At 61.5% G+C, this 21,524-nt stretch overlaps 3 protein-coding genes and 2 long non-coding RNA genes across 10 annotated transcripts; 1 reads left to right on the top strand and 4 right to left on the bottom strand.

The window, feature by feature from the left end:
* Window positions 1-821: 821 nt before the first annotated feature.
* LOC136787506 (maestro heat-like repeat-containing protein family member 6) lies at window positions 822-3,459 on the bottom strand. Its single transcript, XM_066984814.1, has 7 exons — window positions 3,278-3,459; window positions 2,857-3,033; window positions 2,301-2,456; window positions 1,930-2,031; window positions 1,618-1,720; window positions 1,320-1,379; window positions 822-1,016 (listed from the first exon to the last, which is right to left on the bottom strand). The coding sequence occupies exons 1-7, from the start codon at window positions 3,413-3,415 to the stop codon at window positions 889-891; spliced, it is 864 nt and encodes a 287-aa protein (XP_066840915.1). The 5' UTR covers window positions 3,416-3,459; the 3' UTR covers window positions 822-888.
* A 691-nt stretch (window positions 3,460-4,150) lies between these two features.
* LOC125181867 (maestro heat-like repeat-containing protein family member 7) lies at window positions 4,151-11,055 on the bottom strand. Its single transcript, XM_066984801.1, has 11 exons — window positions 9,203-11,055; window positions 8,539-8,612; window positions 8,219-8,335; window positions 7,937-8,016; window positions 7,625-7,748; window positions 7,216-7,305; window positions 6,300-6,401; window positions 5,894-6,071; window positions 5,061-5,167; window positions 4,551-4,699; window positions 4,151-4,289 (listed from the first exon to the last, which is right to left on the bottom strand). The coding sequence occupies exons 1-10, from the start codon at window positions 9,402-9,404 to the stop codon at window positions 4,556-4,558; spliced, it is 1,218 nt and encodes a 405-aa protein (XP_066840902.1). The 5' UTR covers window positions 9,405-11,055; the 3' UTR covers window positions 4,151-4,289; window positions 4,551-4,555.
* A 143-nt stretch (window positions 11,056-11,198) lies between these two features.
* Window positions 11,199-15,131, top strand: LOC106029596 (uncharacterized). 6 transcript variants are annotated; one of them, XR_007160570.2, is made up of 6 exons: window positions 11,199-12,501; window positions 12,673-12,752; window positions 12,853-12,939; window positions 13,080-13,134; window positions 13,488-13,574; window positions 14,698-15,131. It is a non-coding gene; the product is annotated as an uncharacterized lncRNA (long non-coding RNA). The 6 variants fall into 6 exon arrangements; XR_001203284.3 differs by having other exon boundaries at window positions 13,420-13,574; XR_010826920.1 differs by having other exon boundaries at window positions 13,381-15,131.
* A 70-nt stretch (window positions 15,132-15,201) lies between these two features.
* On the bottom strand, window positions 15,202-17,951 carry LOC125181845 (delta-like protein B; the record flags this gene model as incomplete). The annotated part of the gene is made up of 3 exons (XM_066984595.1): window positions 15,202-16,014; window positions 16,095-16,551; window positions 17,732-17,951. Coding segments are annotated over 3 exons (858 nt in total), but the record flags the coding sequence as incomplete, so codon positions are not given.
* An 886-nt stretch (window positions 17,952-18,837) lies between these two features.
* LOC136787532 (uncharacterized) lies at window positions 18,838-20,073 on the bottom strand. The gene is made up of 3 exons (XR_010826925.1): window positions 19,994-20,073; window positions 19,804-19,861; window positions 18,838-18,953 (listed from the first exon to the last, which is right to left on the bottom strand). It is a non-coding gene; the product is annotated as an uncharacterized lncRNA (long non-coding RNA).
* Window positions 20,074-21,524: the final 1,451 nt, after the last annotated feature.

Here is a 21,524-nt window from a genome sequence, read left to right as displayed (position 1 = left end):
TCCTTCTTCTTCTTCTTCTCCTTTCTACTAATTATTCTTTTTTTTTCCCCTCATTATTTCATTTTCCTTTAGAACGAGGCTTCCAGTAGAGATAACGAAAATAAAGAAAGCATCAGAACTTCACTGGTCTCAGCTGCCATCTCTTCCCATCTCCTCTGGAGCTGGGGGAGCAGCTCCAGCATGCAGGAGGGGCTCGGGTCCAAGAGCCCAGCTGCCACATGGAGGAGCAGCCCCGGTGGCCCTCGGGGCTCCACCTCACTGCCCGCTGGGCTCTGCCTCTCTGCTGCCTTTGGGTCGGGGCTGCTGCTTCCCTGGAGCCGTGGCCATGGCCAGCAGCAGGACGTGGCCTTTTCACTGCTGCTCTCTTTCGGCTTCCACATTGTGATTCTTGTCCCTGGATAAGCCCTCAGATCTCATGTATGTTGGTGACACTCCTGTTGTCTCTACAGTGACATCCCTGTGGCTGCAGGCAGCAGCAGGCAATGTGCAGCCCCGGGTCACAGCTGGCCTCCCTGCTAGCAGCACAGTAACAAAAGGGGCTGCTCAGGGCAAACCCAGAAGCCTGGAAGCCTCTTCCAAACGTGGCCTGGAGCTATTAAAGAAATGTGTGGACTTGGTGCTAAGGGCCGTGCTTTTGTGGTGGGCCTGGTAGTGTTAGCTGACGGCTGGACTTGAGCTGAAGGGCCTTTTCCAACCGCAGCGGTTCTGTGACTCTTTCATTGAGTAGGCACCAAGCAGTCACTGGGCCCAGGGAAAAGACGTCCTTGGTAGCCTCCAAGGTAGCTCAGCGTCACGGCACCGAGTCACTTGGAAGGAGCTGCTGGAATAATGAGACAAGAACCCGGTTCTATTAAGATATATATTGATGTTTTGAGGAGTGCTGCGTGGCTAGCAGCACCACAGCTGTCGAAATCTCCGTCCTGACGTTCTGTTACGCCTTGACGCCAGGATCATGATGGTCTGAGCTGCCAGGCATCTGACCATGGGTTCCACATCCTTCCCTGAAGACCGGAGGACTGCCAAAGAAAGAAGAGCAGAGATGAAAACCCACTCCTTGCAGAGATCCCCAGGCATCCCCTGCAGACCATGCCAGCCCCACTCGACTCTTCCCTTTCGACACTCAACCCTTTCAGCAGCACTGCCCAACTCCAGGCTGGGAGGGCATTCCCTGACATGCCGGGCTCCCCCGTCTCCTCTCCCTCCTTCCTATGCCTGCGTTGCTCCTCCGCCCCGAAGCATTTCCCTGGAGCAGGGCAAGGCATGGGGGCCTCTGCCCCTGTCCCCCCAGCCCTAGCACACACACCACTGCCCTCACTCACCGCTGATGATTTCATTCTGCTTCTCCTCGCTCTGGTCCCCGGAGTAGCGCGCAGCAAGCCCTAGACACAGAGTTCCCATCAGAGCCCCGCTCCCCAGCACGCTCCCAGCAGCGCAGCCCCTGGCCTGGCCAGCCAGGCTGTGCCCCCTCCTGCACCCCAGCAAGGTCATTGCCCGAGGGGGGCTGGAGCAAGGGCCCAGTCGGGGGGCTCTGGGGGCAACAGGGCTGCGCCTCGCTGCCAGGGCAGTGCCTGGGGCTGCCAAAGGCTGCCCAAAGAGGGACCCAGGGGCTGGGCTCACCAATGAACCTGACGGCCTCAAGTCGCAAGACGGTCTGCGAGTCCTGCAGGTAGGGCTGGCTCTGCTGCAGGTATTCTTCTACTCTGCCTCCGTCCTGCTGCAGCTGGAGAGAGAACACAAGGTCACGGGGCTTGCAGACCCTCCCCAGGGTCTCCTCCAGCATCCTGGGGGCAGGGAGGGCAGAGGGGCCTGCAGAAGAGCCCCCTGGGGCTCTGTGCTGGAAGGAAGGGAGCGAGGATGCGGCTGCAGGCAGCGGGCTCTGGCCGGGCACGTTTGCCCAGCTGGGGCTGGGGCCTGTGGGGTCGTCCTTACCAAGCACTCCCCGATCCTGCAGGTCTGTTTTGTCTGGGCCAAGTGCTTGAGTTCTTTGCGTCGCAGAAACTCTGCAGCGACGACGAGAGCTTCCCCAGAGGCCTGTGGAGCAGCAGAGGTTGGGACATGGCAGCACAGCCTTGGGAAGGAGACCCTCTGTCCCCTCCTCTTGGCAGGGCTGCGAGCCTTTCCCAGCGCGTTCCGGGAGGCTGTGGTGGGGGACGGCGTGCACGGGGTTCCATGGCCAGGGCAAGGACACGGGACAGCCGCCATCGGAGGCAGCTCACGCTGCCGGCCAGGGATCCCCCAGAGCATCCCTGTGGTGTCGGCACACCCTCGCCCACGTAACTGGTCAGCTCTGAGATCTGTACCTTTGCTACGCTCTCACTCTGGTCTCTCATCCGAAAGTAGAGTGGGAGAAGGCTGCTGTGCACTGTCCTCTTCAGTGCCCTCTTCCTTTGCCGCAGCACAGCCTCCGTCACGGCTTGGAAGAGGCAGATGGAGTGCTCCCGCACCTGGCTGGACTCCTGGCAGGGAGGAGGACAGGATGAATTTCAGCAACAGCTGCTGCCCGCCCATGGGGAGCAGGGGCATTAGCGTGGCTGACGCGAAGGGAGATCGCAGAACTGGGAGATGCTTCGGCGCTGGATCCTTCCCAGAGGAGCTGCTCAGCAGCCCTGCCGGGGCAGCTGCAAGGCCTGGTGCCCGTGAAAGGCAACGCAGTCGGTTGCCAGCACAGGCTGCCCGCCAGCCACCCCGCTTTCGCCACCGGCCGCACCAGCCATGTCCAAGCAGAGCTCCCCAGCGGCTGGGCTGACGAGGAGACTGGCGAGGCCCTGCCTGAGTGCTGCCCACAGGGCCGGGCTGAAGGGCAGCCCTCATTACAGGGGGCCCAGCTGAGGGCTCGGGCTCCCGCAGCACACTTACGTGGTCAAAGAGTGGCAGGAGCTTCTCAGCCAGCTGCAGAGCCGTGCGACCGGCCTCTCTCCTCTCCACACGAGCCATCACGTTCCGCAGCACAAGCAGGGCCTTCAGCACGACGTCTGCGTTGGTGTCCTGCAGGGCCTCCAGGATGTCTGGCAGCACGACCTGAATTTTTCTTGCCTGTAGGAAAGACACAGTTTCCCTTCCGTGAAGCCGTGAGAGACCACCCTGGGCAAAGGGCTCTGGTTCCTGAGCACCAGCCTCCTGCCTTGCTTCCTGGCAGCTGGCATGGCAATCGCCTCCTGCAAGCAGTGGCCGCGGGCGCACTACAGGGATGCGGGGAGAGCAACGGGGAGGGACGGGAGGGCAGAAGAGCAAAGCCCCAGGCTGCCAACATGGCTTTGCTTGACGATGGCCCGCTCACCTTCTCAGGGCTCTCTGACACGGTGGAGAGCCCTTTGAGAGCCATCAAGCGCATCGCTGGGCTTGGGTGCTTCAGGTAACTCTGCAGGTGCACTGGGTTACCAAACTCCTCTTCCGAAACGTGATTCTGGGCCAGCATCTGCAAGAAAGAGCAGGGGGAGCCTGGCAGGGCCTGCAGGGCTCCCTGCAGCCTCTTCTTCTCCCGCCTTTGGGCAGGGATGGAGCAGCGCGAGCTGGCACCAAAGGCACCAGGCGCGGCTGGTTACGGGGGCTTGCCGGCCCTGCCGGCCCCAGGGACGATGTGTCCGTACGCCCTGGGGGAGCTGGCGGGTTGGGGGTAGATGGGGACAGGGCTGTGCCTGTGTGCCTGAAGGGCCACGCGCAGCCCTGCTGGGAGCAAGGTTTCATCTGGGAACTCACAGCCAAGCGACGGATGCAGGTGTCTTCTGTGACCGCGGTGCACCAGTTGCGCAGTGGCAAGTCTTCCATCAGCGCGTTTAAAACCTTCTGCAAGGTCTGCGGCATTGCCAGGACCACCTCCCACATGCCCAGGGCAGTGCTGCAAGCACAGAATACTCTGTCAGTGCAGCTCAGTGCAGGCTCAGTGCAGCCTCAGCCGCAGGGCCACGGCCCGGGCCAGCCCCGTAGGACCCAGGCTGTCCTGCAGCCCCTGTGACTTGGGGAGCGCTGGGGGCCCAGCCTGGGCAAGCAGGAAGGGTCTGAGCTGGCGTTCCCTGGGGGCAGGGGGGCTCTGGGCTGCCTTGGACAGCTGGGCTGCTGCAGCCCTGGCTGGCCCAGTGGGGCTGGAAAACATGGGTGGGATGGAGGGCTGTGCTGGTGGAGTGACAGGCTGCTGACCTGTCACTTGGCGGGGAGAACTGCAGCAGGTTCTTGACTTCTTCCCTGGACATCAGGTTGGTCAGCTGGAGAAGCAGGGAGTCCAGGCAGCGCCGCGCTGATGCCGTGTGGATGCTGTCCAGGTTTTTCCTGATGCAATCCATGATCGTTGGCACCTGGGGGCACAAGGTGGGAATGGTGTGTCCACCGGACTGCAGCCATTTCCACAGCTGCCACTGAAAGTTTGGCCCCTTCCATTGCTCTCTGCTGCCTTCACGTGGCTTCTGGAGCCCAAGAGACCTCCATGTGGCAGGGAGGGAGGGAGGGAGGAAGCGAGAGAAGAAGGGAGGGAATAAAGGAAAGAGGGAGAGAGGAAGAGAGGGAGGATCAACGCCTGAAAGAGCTCAAGGGCAGGGCAATGGCCACAGGCCACTTACATCTGTCAGCCAGTAGTCAGGGTCATCCAAGGCTGCATCCAGCAAGCTGCAGGCCCCTTCTTGTCATGGATGCTGGAGTCTTGTAAAGCTTCAAGGGCTGTGAGGATGATGTCCAGCCTCTCAGAAGGGAAGAGGAATCCTCCAAACGCCTGTGGGAAGGAGGAGGGGAGGGAGGACATGCCGCACTGAGTGTCCCAAGGGTGCTGCTTAGCTGAGCAGCAAGGGCAGCTCCGGAGAGAGGGCCCTCAGGGGGAGGGAGTGAGGATGGGGCGTACGGGGACAGAGTGCTGGCCCTGCAGGTAACCAGGGCTTGCTGGTGGCCAGGAGGGCTGGAGCTGCTGCCGGGACACAGGGGAGCAGCCTTCGCATAGCCCCAGCTTCGGGACAAGAGGAACCCTCTCACCAGGGCGAGGGAGGCCGTGCCAGCCCCACGGCTCTGGACCCCTTTGCTCACACGAGTTGCCTGCTGATGCTACGGACAAGATTCCCAGCAAGGCCAGAGCTCATTACCTTGGCAATATCACAGGGAGTGGACATTACAGTGAATGGAAATGCTGTATCCTTCAAATTCTTGCGCCTCTCTGCGTAATTTTCCATGTCCTTTGTCAGCGAGCATTCTAAACAGGGGGAACACCGAAGAGTCAGTAGGGAAGAGCATCTTTGCCAACAAGCTTGCCAAATGGTGAAAAGCACTTTCACTAGGAATGGTTGAGGAGGGAGGCTCAGACCCATGCTGAGGAGAGTGGTGGGCAGGGATGTAAAGCACAGGGTGACGGCTGCTGGGAGCAAGAGGGACCTCAGGGATGATGCAGAAGGAGGAGAAGCAATGGCGCTGGGTGCCGTGGGGGTAGCAGCGTGTCACAGACCCCTTCTGCTCGGGGTCGGGATGTGCAGGAAGCTCCCTGCCATCTGCTTGCAAGACGGCAGGGAGCAAACAGTCAAGGAGAATTCTGGAGGGCGTCACCATCCCTGGTGATGCACGGCTGGCTCTGCTGTTCACTCCTCAGGGAAGATGTGGTTTGGGAAGTGGCAATCGATTGATGGCTTAGACTGGGGAATACCGCGAAACGGCGTGGTAGGTGAGCTGGGGAGGGTTGAGAAGGACAGCAGCAGAGAACTGCTCCTGGACATGAGGTGAGCGTTTAGCTTCTGTGGAAAACGATAGCCAGATTCCTGCGGGAAGCTGCTGTGAGGAGCAGAGGAGGTCAGGGACCCTGGCAGACTTTCATGGACAGCCTCCACCAAGCAAAAGAACAATCCTTCACAATACTCGGGGAAAAGAAGCAGACATACCAGCAGATGTCTGTGTGCAGACGGACGCTGCCCACCACACCTTCTCTTACCTCTTCCATCTTTGAGGAATGCGTAGAAGTGATAAAGAGCATCCAAAACTCTGTATCTGGTGGGATCTGTGCCACAGCTGGAAATGAAGAGGTGGCCCAGCAGCTGTCCCAGGATGGGGATGTGGACCTCTTTGTGGGTGCCCGGGCTGCCCTCGCATTGTCCAGCAGCGAACGAGGTCTGGGCAAGGGAGGGAGGAGAGAAGAAGGGTTAAGTGGAGGCAGAGAGCAGGGCCTGGGGAAGGAAGAGCAGGGGCAAAGGAGGGACAAAGACCCTTGCTTCAGGGCAGAGCTGTGCTGAGGCCCCCACCTGTGCTCGGGCTTGCTGCACAGGCACCCCTGAGCTGCAGGATGCTCTGGAATGCAGGGAAGGGGAGACAGGCTGGCTGAAGGGTTCCTGGCATCTTACCTTCCCCAGATATGTGACCAGGAAATCACTCAGCCTCTCAATCTTCTGCAGGGCGATCTTGCGCACAGCGGTGTTATGGGAGGTGGCGTAGTGCAGCAGCGCCTGTGAGGAGAGAAGCTGCTGGTCTGCCCTGGGAGCTGATGCCTGCTCCAGCAGAAGCAGCACTGCTGAACCCCTGGCTGTGCTCACGCCGTCCATCAAAGCTTCCCCCAAGGTGGAGCAAAGCCCTCAGCAGGGCTCCTGCCCCTGGGTTCCCTTGCAGGCTTGCCACAGATCCGCCAGCCAACTTTGTGGTCAGGCAGACGGGCAGATGCCACCCGCCAGTGCGGCCTCAGCTCCCTCCTGCGCCCTCCCCCGGAACGCGGCCCTCTGTCCCCTCTCCGTGAGGGCTGGCTTCTGTGCCAGGAACCAGGGGTCCGCAATGGGGCAGGGATACGGCCACTGGGCAGCCAGGAGAACACGGCTTCAGGGCCACGCTCCCGTGCAGGATGGGCGGGTCCCCGGGGATCTCTGCCCCATTCACACCTGGCAAGAGGAGACTGGAGGGACTGGGGGGCAGGCGGAGAGCAGCTCCAGCTGCCGCCAGTGCGGTGCCCAAGGAGTGGGCTAAAATTCTCCCACTGCTTTGGCGCAAGGTGATCTCTTGGGGTCTGGAGGGGCTGGCCCAGAAGTGCCATGGGCAAGGTTTTTCTGTGACATGAGAGGATTCTTCGGAGGGGAAAGGGTCTTTGACCACAGCCAGGGGATGCCAGGCTCCCAGAAGACCTCGGTGGGCTTCCCCAAAGGAGGTGGGCACCTGCCCGCAGCGTGCTCAGTCCTGGCACTGGGGGTGGGCCATCCACTGCAGCATGGACGTTCGTTACCCCCCCAGCTGTGGAACCACTCCTGGGAAACCGACTCTTTGCAAATGCCAGACCTGCCAAATAATCTGCAGCTCCTCGCCGACACTGGAGATTGGACAGTTGCGTACAAAGGCCTGCAGCATGATTTCCATGGCGTTCATGGTCTGCAAGGAGGACAGAGGATCATAGAAGTATTTCTGCGGTCCTTCTCACCCCCAGGGGCTGACTGAACCTCCAGCACCAAGGGAGGACACGTGCACCGCCTCACAGAGCCCAGGGGTGGCTTTGGGGCTAAAAAGCTGCTGCGTGCAGACCTCCTGCAGCACTGGATCAGGCCAGGGAAGGGGAAGGGGAAGAAGGGATGAGGCTGGGAAAGCAAATCTGGGCCCCGGCCCTGCACTGGTTGTCCGGTTGTCTCAGCACGGGGCAGCAAGGCAGCAGCCCAGCGGGAATGGGGGTGCCACTACCTCACCCAGCACATACCTTGTTGTAGAGATCTTTTTCTACCGCTGACATGTCCAAATAGGGAGGCAGAAAGAAGACACTCTTGAAGCAGGCATGCAGGAGACTCTCCTTTTTGCCATCCAGTGCTGCCTTCGCAGTGGAGCTAAGAAGGGAGATAGGAGCTTGTTGGACGCTGGTGCTGGAGTGGTGCCTCGAGGCTTAGGGAAGGAGGACACGGCCCTCCCGTGGACAGGCATCCCTGGGAGGGACGGGCAGCCTCCCTGCCAGCTTCAGGGCCACCAGGACGTTGCCCTGGGGATGTGCTGGCCCAACCAGGGGCTGGGCACTCACCTGAGGATGGTGAGAGTCTCCATGGCATTCCTACGAAATGCTGTGTGCAAACTGTCCGTGGGCTCCTCTTCCAGCAAAACCTGCAGAGCACAACCAGGATGGGACGTGGCAGACACCAGCCCCCAGTGCCCGCTGCTGAAGGCCCAGCAGCACGCCCAGTCCTGCCTCGGGCAGCTTGGTGTCTGTGCACGGTTTGTCGCCACCTCCCCCTGCCCCAGCCTCACAGGGGGCTGGTGTCCGAGGGGCCTTGTCCCTTCCCCAACCCGCCACGCGTCCCCTCACCTTGATGTTCTCCGCCAGCTCGGTTTTGTGGCAGAAGGCATCCATGTCCTCCAACAAGGAATACTGTCTGCACAGGGTGCAGATGCTCTCCAGGAACTTCATTTTCTTTTCCTCATCCTGGCAGCCACAGAGAGAACCACGGGGAGGGTGAGGGGGGAGAACCAGAGCCCACAGCGCTGGAGTGCTGTGACACTGGAGTGCTGTGACGTGTGGTGCTGTCTGAGACACACGGAGGGCAGCAGCTCTGCCCAGCCTGGCAGCAGGGCCAGGGCCCCCTCAGGACACACAGGCACAGCCACGACGGAAGGGGCTTCCATTACCTTCTTTGTGCTGCTGACGAATATCTCGATGAATTTCTTGGCTTCCTCTTTGCCAAGATCCCACGACCAGGCATCTAACAATGGAGGAGAGGGAGGAGTGCTGCAGTGAGAGGCTGAAGGCAGAAGCGAGGAGAGGAAGGGCCCCCGGCACGAGAGACACATGGACCTGCTGGAGCAGGTCCGGAGGAGGCCCTGATGCTGATCAGAGGGCTGGAGCACCTCCTCTAGGACAGGCTGAGAGAGCTGGGCTTCTTCAGCCTGGAGAAGAGGAGGCTCCAGGGGGACCTTACAGAGGCCTTCCTGTACCTAAAGGCGGGCCTACAGGATAGCTGGGGAGGGACTCTTTATCAGGGAGTGCTGTGATAGGACAAGGGCTGACAGACTGAACCTAAAGCAGGGTAGATTTCAATTAGGTGTTCAATTAGCAACAAATTCTATACTCTGAGGGTGCTGAGGCAGCAGGATCTGGGCCCCCTCTAAGCTCCCTCCCAACCCGGGGCGAGGCCATGCTGGGTTGGGCTCCCAGCACCCCCAGCACCCAGGTGCCATTCTGCCCCGCACCCACAGGATCCCACTGCTGCCGTGCCAGGAAAGACGTCCTGGCTTCAAGCAGGGAGGTTTGCTTGGCCCCAACCCTTCCCAGCCGCGCGGGATGCTCACTCACTGGGATTCAGTGGCTGGAAATCCAAGGAATCCAGCGGAAAGCTGCTCTCCTCAGGACAGCAGGTCTTCCGCCAGGCCATCCTGGAGCAGGGGCGGGTTATCTTTGCCACCCTGCGGGATGGAGGAATGGGGCGATAAGGGCAAGGATACCTCCCCAGGATAATACGTTGTCTTCTCCGGTGGTGGCAGCATCGGAACTGCATTGTGGGACGTGGGCTGTGCACTTAGACTCCTTAAAGGCCCTGTGCTCCTGCCCTGTCCCGTCACTGTCCTGCACGGACACTGAGGGTCCGAGTCACAGCTGCATTTTTTTAGGGCAGACCCCTGGGGGTGTCATCAAGGGATGTCACAAAGGGTTTCATTGTGACACGCTTCTGGGCTGGGCGGGTGAGCAGCTCAGCACTGCACACCCACTCGCCCAGCCTGGCCCAGCAGGATGGCGATGGGAATCGGAAGGGCAAAGATGAGAAAGCTCATGGATCAAGACAAATATAGCATTCTAGGAAAAGCCAAAGATGCACGTGCAAGCAAAGCAAAAGAAGGAAGCCATTCACTACTTCCCATTGGCAAGCAGATGCTCAGCCACTGCCAGGAAAGTGCGCACGCAAGCCACCAGCCTGGCAGAGCCTGCTGCCCTGGCGCCTGCTGGCACCCTGACACGAGGGTGACACACTCATGGCCCCACAAGGAGTCCTGATACACCCCAGGCACACAGAAGGCAAAGGCGTGGATGCCCTAGTTGTCCCAATTGCCCTTTGCTATCCCCCATCCCTTCCCTGGGAGGCAGTGGCTGGCAGATGCCAGGGAAGGGGTCAGGCCTTGCTTCTAGCAGGCTCTGGGAGCACCCAGCCCTGAGCACAGGGAGACCTGTGTGGTGGTTTTACTCGGGTGGGCAGCCGAGTTCCACCTCGGCCGCTCTCTCAGTCCTCCTCCTCAAATAGGAAAGGGGACTTGTCGCCCACAGTACTAGCCAGCTTCACCTCTGAGCTTTGGCCGCACGAATTTTCTCCCGACAGAGGCGAACAGCACCTCTGTAGCCCTGCCACGTCACCCGACCTCGCTTCCAGTGGCCACACGCTTTCTTTTTCCCCTTAAGCTCTAGAAGAAGATCCCTGCTCAGCCAAGCTGGCCTTCTGCCCCGCCTGCTTGACTTCCGACATTTTGGAATCGCCTGCTCCTGTGCTCTTAGGAGGTGGTGCTTAAAAAGATGGACCCCGATACCTTCCCAAGCAGCTTCTCAGGGGACCTTCCCAACTAGTTCCCTCAGCAGCCTGAAGTCTGCCCTCCCCGTGTCCAGAGTTCACAGAACTGGAGGGGTTGGAAGGGACCTCAAGAGACCATCGGGTCCAACCCCCCTGCCAAAAGCAGGTTTTGTGGCAGTTTTCCTCCTGTCACCAAAGATTTTAAACTCAACTGCTTCCTGATTGCCATGGCCAAGATGGCCGCCGATCACCACGTCCCATGGGGCTGTGGCCTCTCAGATTATTTTTGCCTATGTTGTCCTGGTTCCAGTTAGGACACAGTTAATTTTCCTCACAGGAGCTGGTAGGGTGCTATGTTTTGGATTAGGCTGAGAAGAGCGCTGGTAACATGCTGATGTTGTGATTGTCGCAGAGCAGTGTTTACACCAGGCCAAGGCCTTTTCGGCTTCTCGCTCTGTCCTGCCAGCGAGCAGGCTGGGGGTGCAGCAGGAGCTGGGAGGGGACAGACCCAGGACAGCTGACCCAAACCGGCCAAAGGGGTATTCCATACCATCTGGCGTCATGCTAAACAATATATGGGGGTGGCTGGCCGGGGTGGGGGGCCGGCTGCTCGGGGATAGGCTGGGCATCGGTCAGCGGGTGGTGGGCAATTGCACTGTGCATCACTTGTTTTCGTACACATTATTGGTAGGAGTACTATTATTATTATTATTATTATTATTATATTTTATTATTATTCATATATAATTATATATAATAGATATAATATATACGCTATATTTTATATATTGTATATATATAATACATATTGTATATATAATTATATATAATTATAATGTTATGATATTTATATATTATAGATTTTTTTTTTCCTGTCTTAATAATAATGTTTAGCTGCCCGCCGGGTTAAACCAGAACAGTATGTAAAGAAACGTTTGAGCTAAGTCTAGTTGAAATAGTTTGAATAGTTACTTGCTTGGCCATATTGTCCTTTCAATGTTCAGTGCTGAAGGAAAAGCACGGGAATTGTTGCTTCTAGGATCAGCCCAGTTCTCTTGTCTGCACTCTGCATTCTGTTGAGCTAAACCAGATTTAAGAACAAAACCAAAACAAAACAACAAAAAAACAAACAAACAAACAAAAACCAGCTGCTGCTCCTTCTGCTCTGCTTCTTCCTTCTCGTGCTTTGCCCTTCCCCTTTCCCAGGTGGCTGGAGTGGGGTGCTAGGCAGGGCCTGGTGGTGTACGAGCCCCAGGCATCCCATCAGGGCGCTCGTTCTGCCTGAGCTGCTCTTTGGGGTAAGCGCTTTGCTTTTCCTTTAGTCGGTGGCCGGGTTCTTTAGGTGGGTCGGAGTCTATGGGCTGATGCGTTTCCAAGTTGAGAGAGGTAAGTACATCTTTTTGAGGTAACAGCTAGTAGGAGCTTTTAGAGGAAAGCAATCTATATAGTAGTAGGTGCCTTTACTGCATGCAGCTCTTCCTCAGGTGAGTAATTCTTATAGCATGTTTACGGACAGGATGACGATGTTACCTTGTGTGTCTGCTTTGTGGTTCTAGGTCCCTTGTGATTTTTCCAGAACTACAGGGCTTACTGTGAACGTGTCCTCATGTCTTCACCTGTATGTCAAATACTATCAAAGTTACAACCTTGGTGGTAAACTGATGGAGCAGGGTTTTTGGGAAATGTATCATCCAAGTTCCCTGTGCCAGCATGTATCTGAAAACAGTAGCTGTAGGCACGTAGGCACCTAAGGTGTAGTGTTTTTCAGGGTTAGGGACAGTTTGTTATATTTTTGGAGCTTTTTCCTGCTGTTTTGCTGGCTGTAGAGTCTTTAGACCTTGCAGCCTTCTAGATTTGAAGTGCTTGGAATTCACGTAATAGAGGGATATTTGGCAGAGGTTGCCGGCTAACTTGTTTTTGGGATGCGGTGTGGTACGCTTCTGGTTTTGGGTTGTTTTAATCTCTAGATATATCGAGCCTTTTGCGTAACTCTCCAGAGGACTCACAAAGAGCTTCAGTACACACCACAAGGGGCTTGACCGCATCGGCACAGTATTACCAAGAGACTGAGCAGGGTCACCTTTTTCAGCTGTAGAGGGTAAGTCTGTGATTAGCCCTGCCGGGGCTGCTGTGCATTCATGGCCTTTTGGCATTTGTGGACCTGAGGGTTTTTCTTCTGGCTCTGGTCTCTGTGCTTGAGACCTCTGCAAGGAGCTGTACTCTTTGCGTGTCCATCACGGACATGACCTTCTCTCTTTGTTTCTTGTAGCCCAGGTCATGGGCACGGACTAAGCTGGAAATTTGAACAAGGCATGAGGACGAGTGGATGGCAGCGTGGGCCATGAGTTGGTCAGTTGGTTTTGTTAGTCTGTTTTGCCTGGCTGGCAGGCTTGGCAAGCACCTTATGACGGCAGCGTGCATCTCCTGCCACGTTCCTGTGTCACACCAGATGTCAGCGGGTCCAGTTCCTGGAATGCTGGAGATGCTCGGCGTGCAAGAGGAGCAGGGAGCGTGACGCATCTCTTTGGGACGTTAGGTGAGCGAAGCGGTGGTACTGGGTTGGGGGACGTGGGTCTGGGGCTTCTTGGCTGTTGGGGTAGGGGAGGAAAGAAGAGGAGTGGGTATAGACTGTTTTGTGGATTGTCACCTTTGTCTGTTCTTTCTCCTTGGTCTAAGCCACGTGACCTTGGCTCGGCACGGCGAATGGACGCGCTAAACCTTGATCGGGAAGGTGAGTGGAGAAAAGGTGGAAAATGGGCATGGTTTTTGGTTTGGTAGCCTATCGGTCCACCTCTGGGTGACTCCTGTTTTCAGGGGATGAAGAAGAATCTGTCAACATCCTAGTTGGCCTCCGTGGTCCACACTGAGGATGGATTCTGACCCCTGAGAATTAGATCAAGGGGCAAATACTGTGTGTTGGGGGGTGGTTGGCAGGGGGGAGCGGGGAGTTGTCCAGCGGTTGTCTGTCTGATTTCAGTAGCAGAGCAGGTCAGTTGACTACTGTTCTGCTTCTGAGGGCGTTGTGTTGGAGGAAGTTTGGTTGGCGTGCCGGTGCCTGATGGCACTTTATTTCTGCACATAAAGTGGAGCCTCATGCCTGAAGCGACGTCCTGGCTAGCCGTTGTGTTCCTTGTTGAGGATGGAACCTGCCTCCCGGTGTTCCCAAGCTAAGTTTGGGGGGGGGGGCAAATGCTACGTTTGGGTTGGGGTTGTGAATGGACACACAGGGCGAGGGTAGGTGCTTTTAAGTCGTTGCAGCAGATGGGGCTTTTCAGGATTGGTCACGGTCAGGCTGAGAGAGGGGGTGTGTGTGTGGGGGGGGGTCTGTCAGGTAGAGCGTGGGCATGTGCCAAGCAGGGCAGTTCCAGTTCGGATGGAGAGAAGGCGCAGAGTCCTGTTGAGTGTGGGGTTGCGTAAAGGCTCCCCCAGGGAGTTCAGGTGTACCCAAAGGCTTCCGCTGAGAGCACTTTTTGATGGCAGAAAGTGGCACCGTACGTGTTTTTTCGGGTCTAACTCGGGTTCAGCTTCTTGTTGCGGTTAGGGTTATGTTTAGGGTTGTTAGGAAAGAGTGAAGACGCAGAGTCCTGTTGAGTGTGGGGTTGCGTAAAGGCTCCCCAGGGAGTTCAGGTCTACCCAAAGGCTTCCCTTGGGAGCGTTTTTTTGATGGGAGAAAGTGGCGCTACTGGGATGGGGGAGTGATACTGGGCATGAGGAGAGGGGGTACTGGGACCTGGGGGGCAGGTACTGTGATGGGGGGGGGGGTACTGGGACTGAGCGGGGTGCGCTACTGCTACGGAGGAGGTACTGGGACTGAAGGGGGGGTACTGGACCTATCCCCCCGGTCCTCCTCCCCCCCCCCTTCCCCCCCCTCCCCCCCCTTCGTCCCTCCCCGGGGCCAAGATCCCCTTCCCATCCTTAGGCGCTCAGCACCCTTTATGCCCCCTCCGTCCCCTTTTCCTGCTGTTTTCCCCCCATTTTGTGGGCTCCGGTGGGGCTTTGCATCCCTCCCAGCAGGGTGGTATCGCTCGCCCCCGCCCCCCCCTTTCCCACTGGTGTTTTTCTCGCCAAAAACCCCTTTTTTAATGTTCTTTTTTTTTTGGGGGGGTCTGGCTGGGAGGTGTTGGTGGGGTTTTGATGTGCAGCAGGGGGGCAGAGGTGCAAATTGCCCCCCTCACTGGGACATCTAACGGGACAAGGGGGGGCTATCGAGGGGGTGACAAAGGCATCAGCGGGGTGGCAAGTGTGAGAAACGGAGCGGTGTTTCCGCAATGGAAGGTGGTTTTGTGTTCAAAAGGGATCGCTCCGGCAGGACTTGTGGCGCAGCAGGATGTGAAGCAGACGGGGGGAAGGTCCCACGGTCCCGAAATAAGGAGGATGGCTCAGAAAAACAGGGCAAAATCAATAAAACCAAAAATCACGGGCCCTCTAGGCATGAGAGAAGGGGGAAAAAAAAAAAAAAAAAAAAAGGAGAAATTAAACGGTTGGTCAAATAAAATTGTACGTGTAGGATGTCAAAAAGGGCGTTGAGTAGGTTGTGAACCTGTAGTACTTGGCCAGCGAGGAAACGGGGGAGAAATCGGGAGGAATCAGCATCAGAAATAGGGAACATAGCTTCACGGATTGCCCCGTCTGGAAAAATTATCGGGATTTTTTGCACAACCTTCATCAGCCCCACATGGGACTCGTTCAGCCCCAGCCCACGGCTCCTGTCCCCAGTGTGTGTCCCCCCCCCCCCCCCCAGTGCCCCCTCCTCAAGCACACGCAGCTCTGCGAGGGAAAAAGAGAGCACCAACACCGCTGCAATCCCGACAGCAACAGCCTCTCGGAGGACTTTATTGGGGCAGAAATGTCCCAATATCGGGGCACAAACTCTCAGTATCGGGACGCAAACGTCCCAATATCAGGGCACAAATGTTCTGGTATCGGGCCTCAAATGTTACGGTCTCGGGGCTCAAATGTCCCAATATCGGGGCACAAATGTCCCAATACTGGAACACAAGCGCCCTTGTATCGGGGCACAAACATCACGATATTGGGGCACAAACTCTCGGTATCGGGACAAAAATGTCCCGACATTGGGGCACAAACTCTTGGAATCAGGGCACAAACATCCCGATATCAGGGCACAAATGTCCCAATATTGAGACACAAACGTTATGGCATCGGGACGCAAACGTTATGGTACCGGGGCTCAAACGTTATGGTACCGGGGCTCAAACGTCCCGGTATTGGGGCACAAAACGTCCCAATATCGGGACACAAAGGTCCCGGTATCGGGGCACAAACTCTCGGTATTGGGACACAAACGTCACAACATCGGGGGCTCAAATGTCCCAATATTGGGCACAAACGTCCCGGTATCAGCGAAAAACCCCTCCCTGCCTGCTCCCAAGCCCTCTCTGGTGTCTTGTGGGGTCCGTCACCGCTGCCTCAGACCTGGAAGGTGCCGGGAGGGTTAAAGACGAGGAAGAGGACGAAGACGAAGGGGCAGCTGAGCTCCGAGCGCAGGGGCCTCGTCCTCACCTGGGTGGCCGAGGCTCGGGGTGGCAGAGGCTGCTCTGTCCCTGGGGGGCTCACCCCAGGGCCCCCCCCCGGCTCCAGCGTTCGGCTGCTGGTAGAAAAAAAACCACATCAGCCGCTTGTCCCCCCCGTGTCCCCCCTTGTCCCCCCGGGACCCCCCCCCACTCTCACCTCTCCCCCCCCACCGCCCGCCGCCGCCACCCGCGAGCCGCCAGCGCCAAGCCGAGCCCGGGCCCCAGGAGGGCGACGGGGAGGGCGCAGGCGACGGCCAAGGGCTCCGGGGGCCGGCGGCGAGGGGCGGCCGGGGGTCCCCCGACCTCTTCCTCGCAGCGGGGGCCCATGAAGCCGGGGGGGCAGGCGCAGACGTGGCCGGAGAAGTGGGTGTAGCAGGTGGCACCGTGCAGGCAGGGGCCCGAGGCGCAGGCGTCGGCGCGCAGGCGGCAGCGGGCGCCGGCGTAGCCCAGGGTGCAGGAGCAGGTGAAGGCGTTGGCGCCGTCCACGCAGGTGCCGCCGTTGGCGCAGGGGTTGGGGCTGCAGTCGTCCACGTTGTGCTCGCAGCGGGGGCCCGAGAAGCCCGGGCGGCACCTGCAGAGCACGCCGCGGCCCCCCAGGTCCAGGCAGTGCCCGCCTGCGTGCGTGGTGGGGGGGGGAAAGAGATGGGGGTCGGGGTGGCGCATCGCAGGGGGGGGATTGGGGGGATACAGGGGGTCTGGGGGGGCAGAAAGGAGGCTTGGAGGGGGGAAAGGGGGACGTGGGGGGAGAAAGGGGGTCTGCGGGGGGGAGAAAGGGGGTCTGGGGGGGGGAAAGGGGGCCTGGGGGGGGAGAGAGGGGGTCTGGGGGGGGTAGAGGGGGTCTGGGGGGGGCAGAAAGGAGGCTTGGAGGGGGAAAAGGGGGACGGGGGGGGGAGAAAGGGGGGTCTGGGGGGGGGGAAGGGGGCGTCTGGGGGGGGAGAAAGGGGGTCTGGGGGGGAGAGAGGGGGTCTGGGGGGCAGAAAGGAGGCTTGGAGGGGGAAAAGGGGGACGTGGGGGGGAGAAACGGGGTCTGGGGGGGGGGAAAGGGGGCCTGGGGGGGTAGAGGGGGTCTGGGGGGGGCAGAAAGGAGGCTGGGGGGGGTAGAGGGGGTCTGGGGGGGGGGGGGGTAGAGGGGGTCTGGGGGGGGGGGTAGAGGGGGTCTGCGGGGCAGAGAGGAGGCTGGGGGGGGGGGAAAGGGGGCCGGGGGGGGAGAGAGGGGGTCTGGGGGGGGCAGAAAGGAGGCTGGGGGGGGGGGGGGAAGGGGGATGGGAGGGGAGAAAGGGGGCCTGGGGGGGGATAGAGGGGGTCTGGGGGGGGGTAGAGGGGGTCTGCGGGGCAGAGGGGAGGCTGGGGGGGGGGGAAGGGGGCCTGGGGGGGGAGAGAGGGGGTCTGGGGGGGGGGAGAAAGGGGGCTGGGGGGGGGGGTAGAGGGGGTCTGGGGGGGGGGTAGAGGGGGTCTGGGGGGGGCAGAAAGGAGGCTGGGGGGGGGATAGAGGGGGTCGGGGGGGGGGGGAGAAAGGGGCTGGGGGGGTAGAGGGGGGTCTGGGGGGGGGGTAGAGGGGGTCTGGGGGGCAGAGAGGAGGCTGGGGGGGGGAAGGGGGACATGGGGGGGAGAGAGGGGGTCTGGGGGGAGAAAGGGGGCTTGGGGGACAGAGAGGGGGCATGGGGGGGACCTGGGGGGCAGCGAGGGGGCTTGGGGGGCGAGAGAGGGGCACGGGGGGGGGGGGAGAGGGGGACATGGGGGGGGGGCACACAGAGGGGTCCCAGCGGGGGGTCCCAGGGGGTGTCCCCCCCTCACCGTTCTGGCAGAGGCTGTGGGCGCAGCGGTCGGCCCGGCGCTCGCAGTTGGAGCCGTGGAAGCCGGGGGGGCAGCGGCAGCTGTAGCCGGCGCCGGGGGGGGGGCGCGGGGGCGCAGGCCCCCCCGTTAAAGCAGGGGCCGAGGGCGCAGGGCGACGGCGAAGCCTCGGGCACCGGCTCCGCTTGGGGGGCTCTCGGCGACGGGGGCGCCCCAAGGCGGGGGGTCACAGCGCGGCCCCCGGGTCGCTCCTAAGGACCTGTTTGGGGGGGGGGGGGGGGGCATCAGATTAATCCCGGGGGGGGGGGCACAGAGGCCTAAAAGCCCCTGGGGGGTGGCATGAGGGGGTCCCAGAGGTGACATGGGGGGGGGGGGGGGGCAAGGGGGGGCACAAGGGGGGCACAAGGGGGGGCCCAAAGGTGACATGGGGGGGGGGGGCGGTCCCAAGGGGGTCCCAGAGGTGGCACAGGGGGGACCCAAAGGTGGCACGGGGGGTCCCAAGGGGGTCCCAGAGGTGACTGGGGGGGGGGGGGGGGTCCCAAGGGGTCCCAAAGGTGGCACAGGGGGGTCCCAAGGGGGTCCCAGAGGTGACCGGGAGGGGGGTCCCAAGGGTGGCACAAGGGGGGCACAAGGGGGGCCCAAAGGTGACATGGGGGGGGGGTCCCAAGGGGTCCCAGAGGTGGCACAAGGGGGTCCCAAAGGTGGCACAGGGGGGTCCCAAGGGGTCCCAAAGGTGGCACAGGGGGGTCCCAAGGGGGTCCCAGAGGTGACTGGGGGGGGGGGGGTCCCAAGGGGGTCCCAAAGGTGGCAGGGGGGTCCCAAGGGGGTCCCAGAGGTGACCCCGGGGGGGGGGGGTGTCACTCACCGTGCTGTTGGCACCCGGGGGGCGCAGCCCCGGCCGTCGCCCCCGCACCCCCCGACCTGGGGACAGGCGTCGGGGGACGCCGGGGAGGGGGCGCGGGGCAGTCCCGGGGGGGGGGGGGGCAGCAGCGGGGGGGGCCAGCAGCGGCGGTGCCGGGGGGGTTCGGTGGCAGGCGGCGGGGAAGGGGGGCAGCGGCGGGCGCGGGGGAGGCCGGGGGCACGGGGGGAGGCAGCGGGGCCCGCGGGCGGGGGGCGGCAGCGCAGGCGGGTGCCGAAGCGCAGCCCCCCCGGCCCCCCCCCGCCAAGGCCCCCGGCGCCAGGCGCTGCCTCGCCACCGCTCGGCCCAGCAGCCGGCCCTGGGGAGCTGCGGGAGCCGTCAGGGACCGTAGCGGACCCCCCCCCAAAAAAAAAAGCCCCCCCCACAGTGTGCCCACGGGGTCCCATTTCCCCCCCCCAACCCCAAACTTTTTCTCCTCTGCCTGTCCCCCCCCCCAAAATTCCCATTTGCAACACCCAAACTCCCACCTCCAGCCCCCCAATCCTCGTCCCCCCCGCCCCCAAAAAAATAGGGTCTGTGCCCCCCCCCCCAGCACCCTATGGACACCACCCCCCAAATCCCAACCTGCCCCCCCCCCCCCAAATTCCCATTTACAATACCCAAACCACCTCCCCCCCAATCCTTGTATCCCCCCCCCCAAAAAAAAAGCAATAGGGTCTGTGCCCCCCCCAGCACCCTATGGCCCCCCCAGCACCCTATGGCCCCCCAGCACCCTCCCACCTCCCCCCAATCCTTGTATCCCCCCCCCAAAAAAAAGCAATAGGGTCTGTGCCCCCCCCAGCACCCTATGCCCCCCAGCACCCTATGGCCCCCCCCAGCACCCTATGGCCCCCCCAGCACCCTATGGCCCCCCCAGCACCCTATGCCCCCCAGCACCCTATGCCCCCCCCCAGCACCCTATGGCCCCCCAGCACCCTATGCCCCCCCTGCACCCTATGGCTCCCCCAGCACCCTATGCCCCCCCCAGCACCCTATGCCCCCCCAGCACCCTATGGCCCCCCCCAGCACCCTATGCCCCCCCAGCACCCTATGGCCCCCCAGCACCCTATGCCCCCCCAGCACCCTATGGCCCCCCCAGCACCCTATGCCCCCCCCCAGCGCCCTATGGCCCCCCAGCACCCTATGCCCCCCCCAGCACCCTATGCCCCCCACTCACCCCCGGGCCCTTTGGCCTCATCCAGCCTCCAGGATTCGATCACGAGGGACACGGTGCCCTGCCCGGGGGGGGGCAAAAGGGGCGGGGGGTCAAATCTATGGGGTCCTAGGGACCATATGGAGGGGGGGCATTTATAGGGAGCCAAGGTCTCAGCTCCTTGGGGGGGGGGGGGGGCACGGGGGGTCCTCACCGGCCAGGGGAAGGCGAAGGGCAAGCGGAGAAGGCGGGGGGCGCCCGGGCTGGGGGGGGGCCCGGGGGGGCTGTGAGCGGCCCCCAGGCTGCAGCCGATCCCCCCGGGGGGCGCAAGCAGAGGCGAAAGACGAGGCGGCAGGAGGGGGGCCCCGCACGGCCCCCCCGGGCCCCCCGCGCCGACAGCACCCGCAGCTCCAGCACCCCCCCCGGCTGCACCTGCATGGGGGGGGGGGGGCATCGAGGACCCCCGGTAAGACCCCAATGCCCCCCCCCCCCCCAGAGACCCCAAAACACCCATTGGGATTTCCCTCCTCCAGCAACCCAAAAGCCCCCCGGTCCCCAAATATGCCCCCCAGCTCCCCCAAAACCCCCAGCACCCCAAATACGGCCCCCAGCACCCCAAAAGCCCCCCAGCACCCGAAAAGCCCCCCAGCACCCCAAATACGGCCCCCAGCACCCCAAAAGCCCCCCAGAACCCCAAATGCCCCCCAGCACCCCAAATACGGCCCCCAGCACCCCAAAAGCCCTCCCCAACACCCCAAAAGCCCCCCAGCACCCTAAATACGGCCCCCAGCACCCCAAAAGCCCCCGGCACCCGAAATGCCCCCCCAGCACCCCAAATACGGCCCCCAGCACCCCAAAAGCCCCCCGGCACCCCAAAAGCCCTCCCCAGCACCCCAAAGCCCCCCAGCACCCCAAATACGGCCCCCAGCACCCCAAAAGCCCTCCCCAGCACCCCAAAAGCCCCCCAGCACCCCGAAATCCCCCCCAGCACCCCAAATACACCCCCCAGCACCCCAAAATCCCCCCAGCACCCCAACAGCCCCCCTCCAGCACCTCCTAGACCCCCCGCAAAACTCTTCCAAATCCCCCCCCCCCCAAAGACCCTCCACTGAAAGCTTCGAGGACAAAGACCCCCGGGGGAGCCCCCAAATACCCCCCCAGGGCCCCCCCCCCCCCCAAAAAAAAAAAAACCACCTAGGGCCTCCTGAAGCCACCCCCCCCCAGGGACCCCCCGGCCCCTCTCACCGGGGGGGGCAGAGCAGGGCCAGGAGGGCAGCCAGGAGCAGCGGGGCCATGGCCTGGTGCTGGGGGGGGGGGGGTCCCAGCCTGGTGGTCCCGAGGCTCAGCGGGGTCTGAGCCCGGCCCCCCCCCGGCCCCCGGGAACTCCTTGGGGAGGGAAGGGCCAGGGGAGAGCCCGCCCCAAAGCCCACCCCCAAATGGGGGGGGGGGCACAGCCCCCTACCACCCCTCACCCCCACCCCAGTCAAGACCCCAAAGCCCACCCCAAAAGGGAGGGCACAGCCCCCTACCACCCCCCCCCCACCAAGACCCCAAAGCCCACCCCAAAAGGGGGGGCCACAGCCCCCTACCACCCCCCATAAAGACCCCAAATCAGGGAGACACAGCCCCCCCCCCCCCCCCAAAGACCCTAAATCTTTGGGACACAGACCCGCCAAATAAAGACCCCAAATTGGGGAGACACGCCCCCCCCCCCGCCCAAAGACCCCAAATTAGAGGGACACAGC

The sequence above is a fragment of the Anser cygnoides genome, chromosome 29 (genome assembly GCF_040182565.1).
Source record: "Anser cygnoides isolate HZ-2024a breed goose chromosome 29, Taihu_goose_T2T_genome, whole genome shotgun sequence".
NCBI lineage: Eukaryota > Metazoa > Chordata > Aves > Anseriformes > Anatidae > Anser > Anser cygnoides.
The sequence above is the reverse complement of the archived record's forward strand: the minus strand, read 5'-3'. Positions and strand labels throughout refer to the sequence as shown.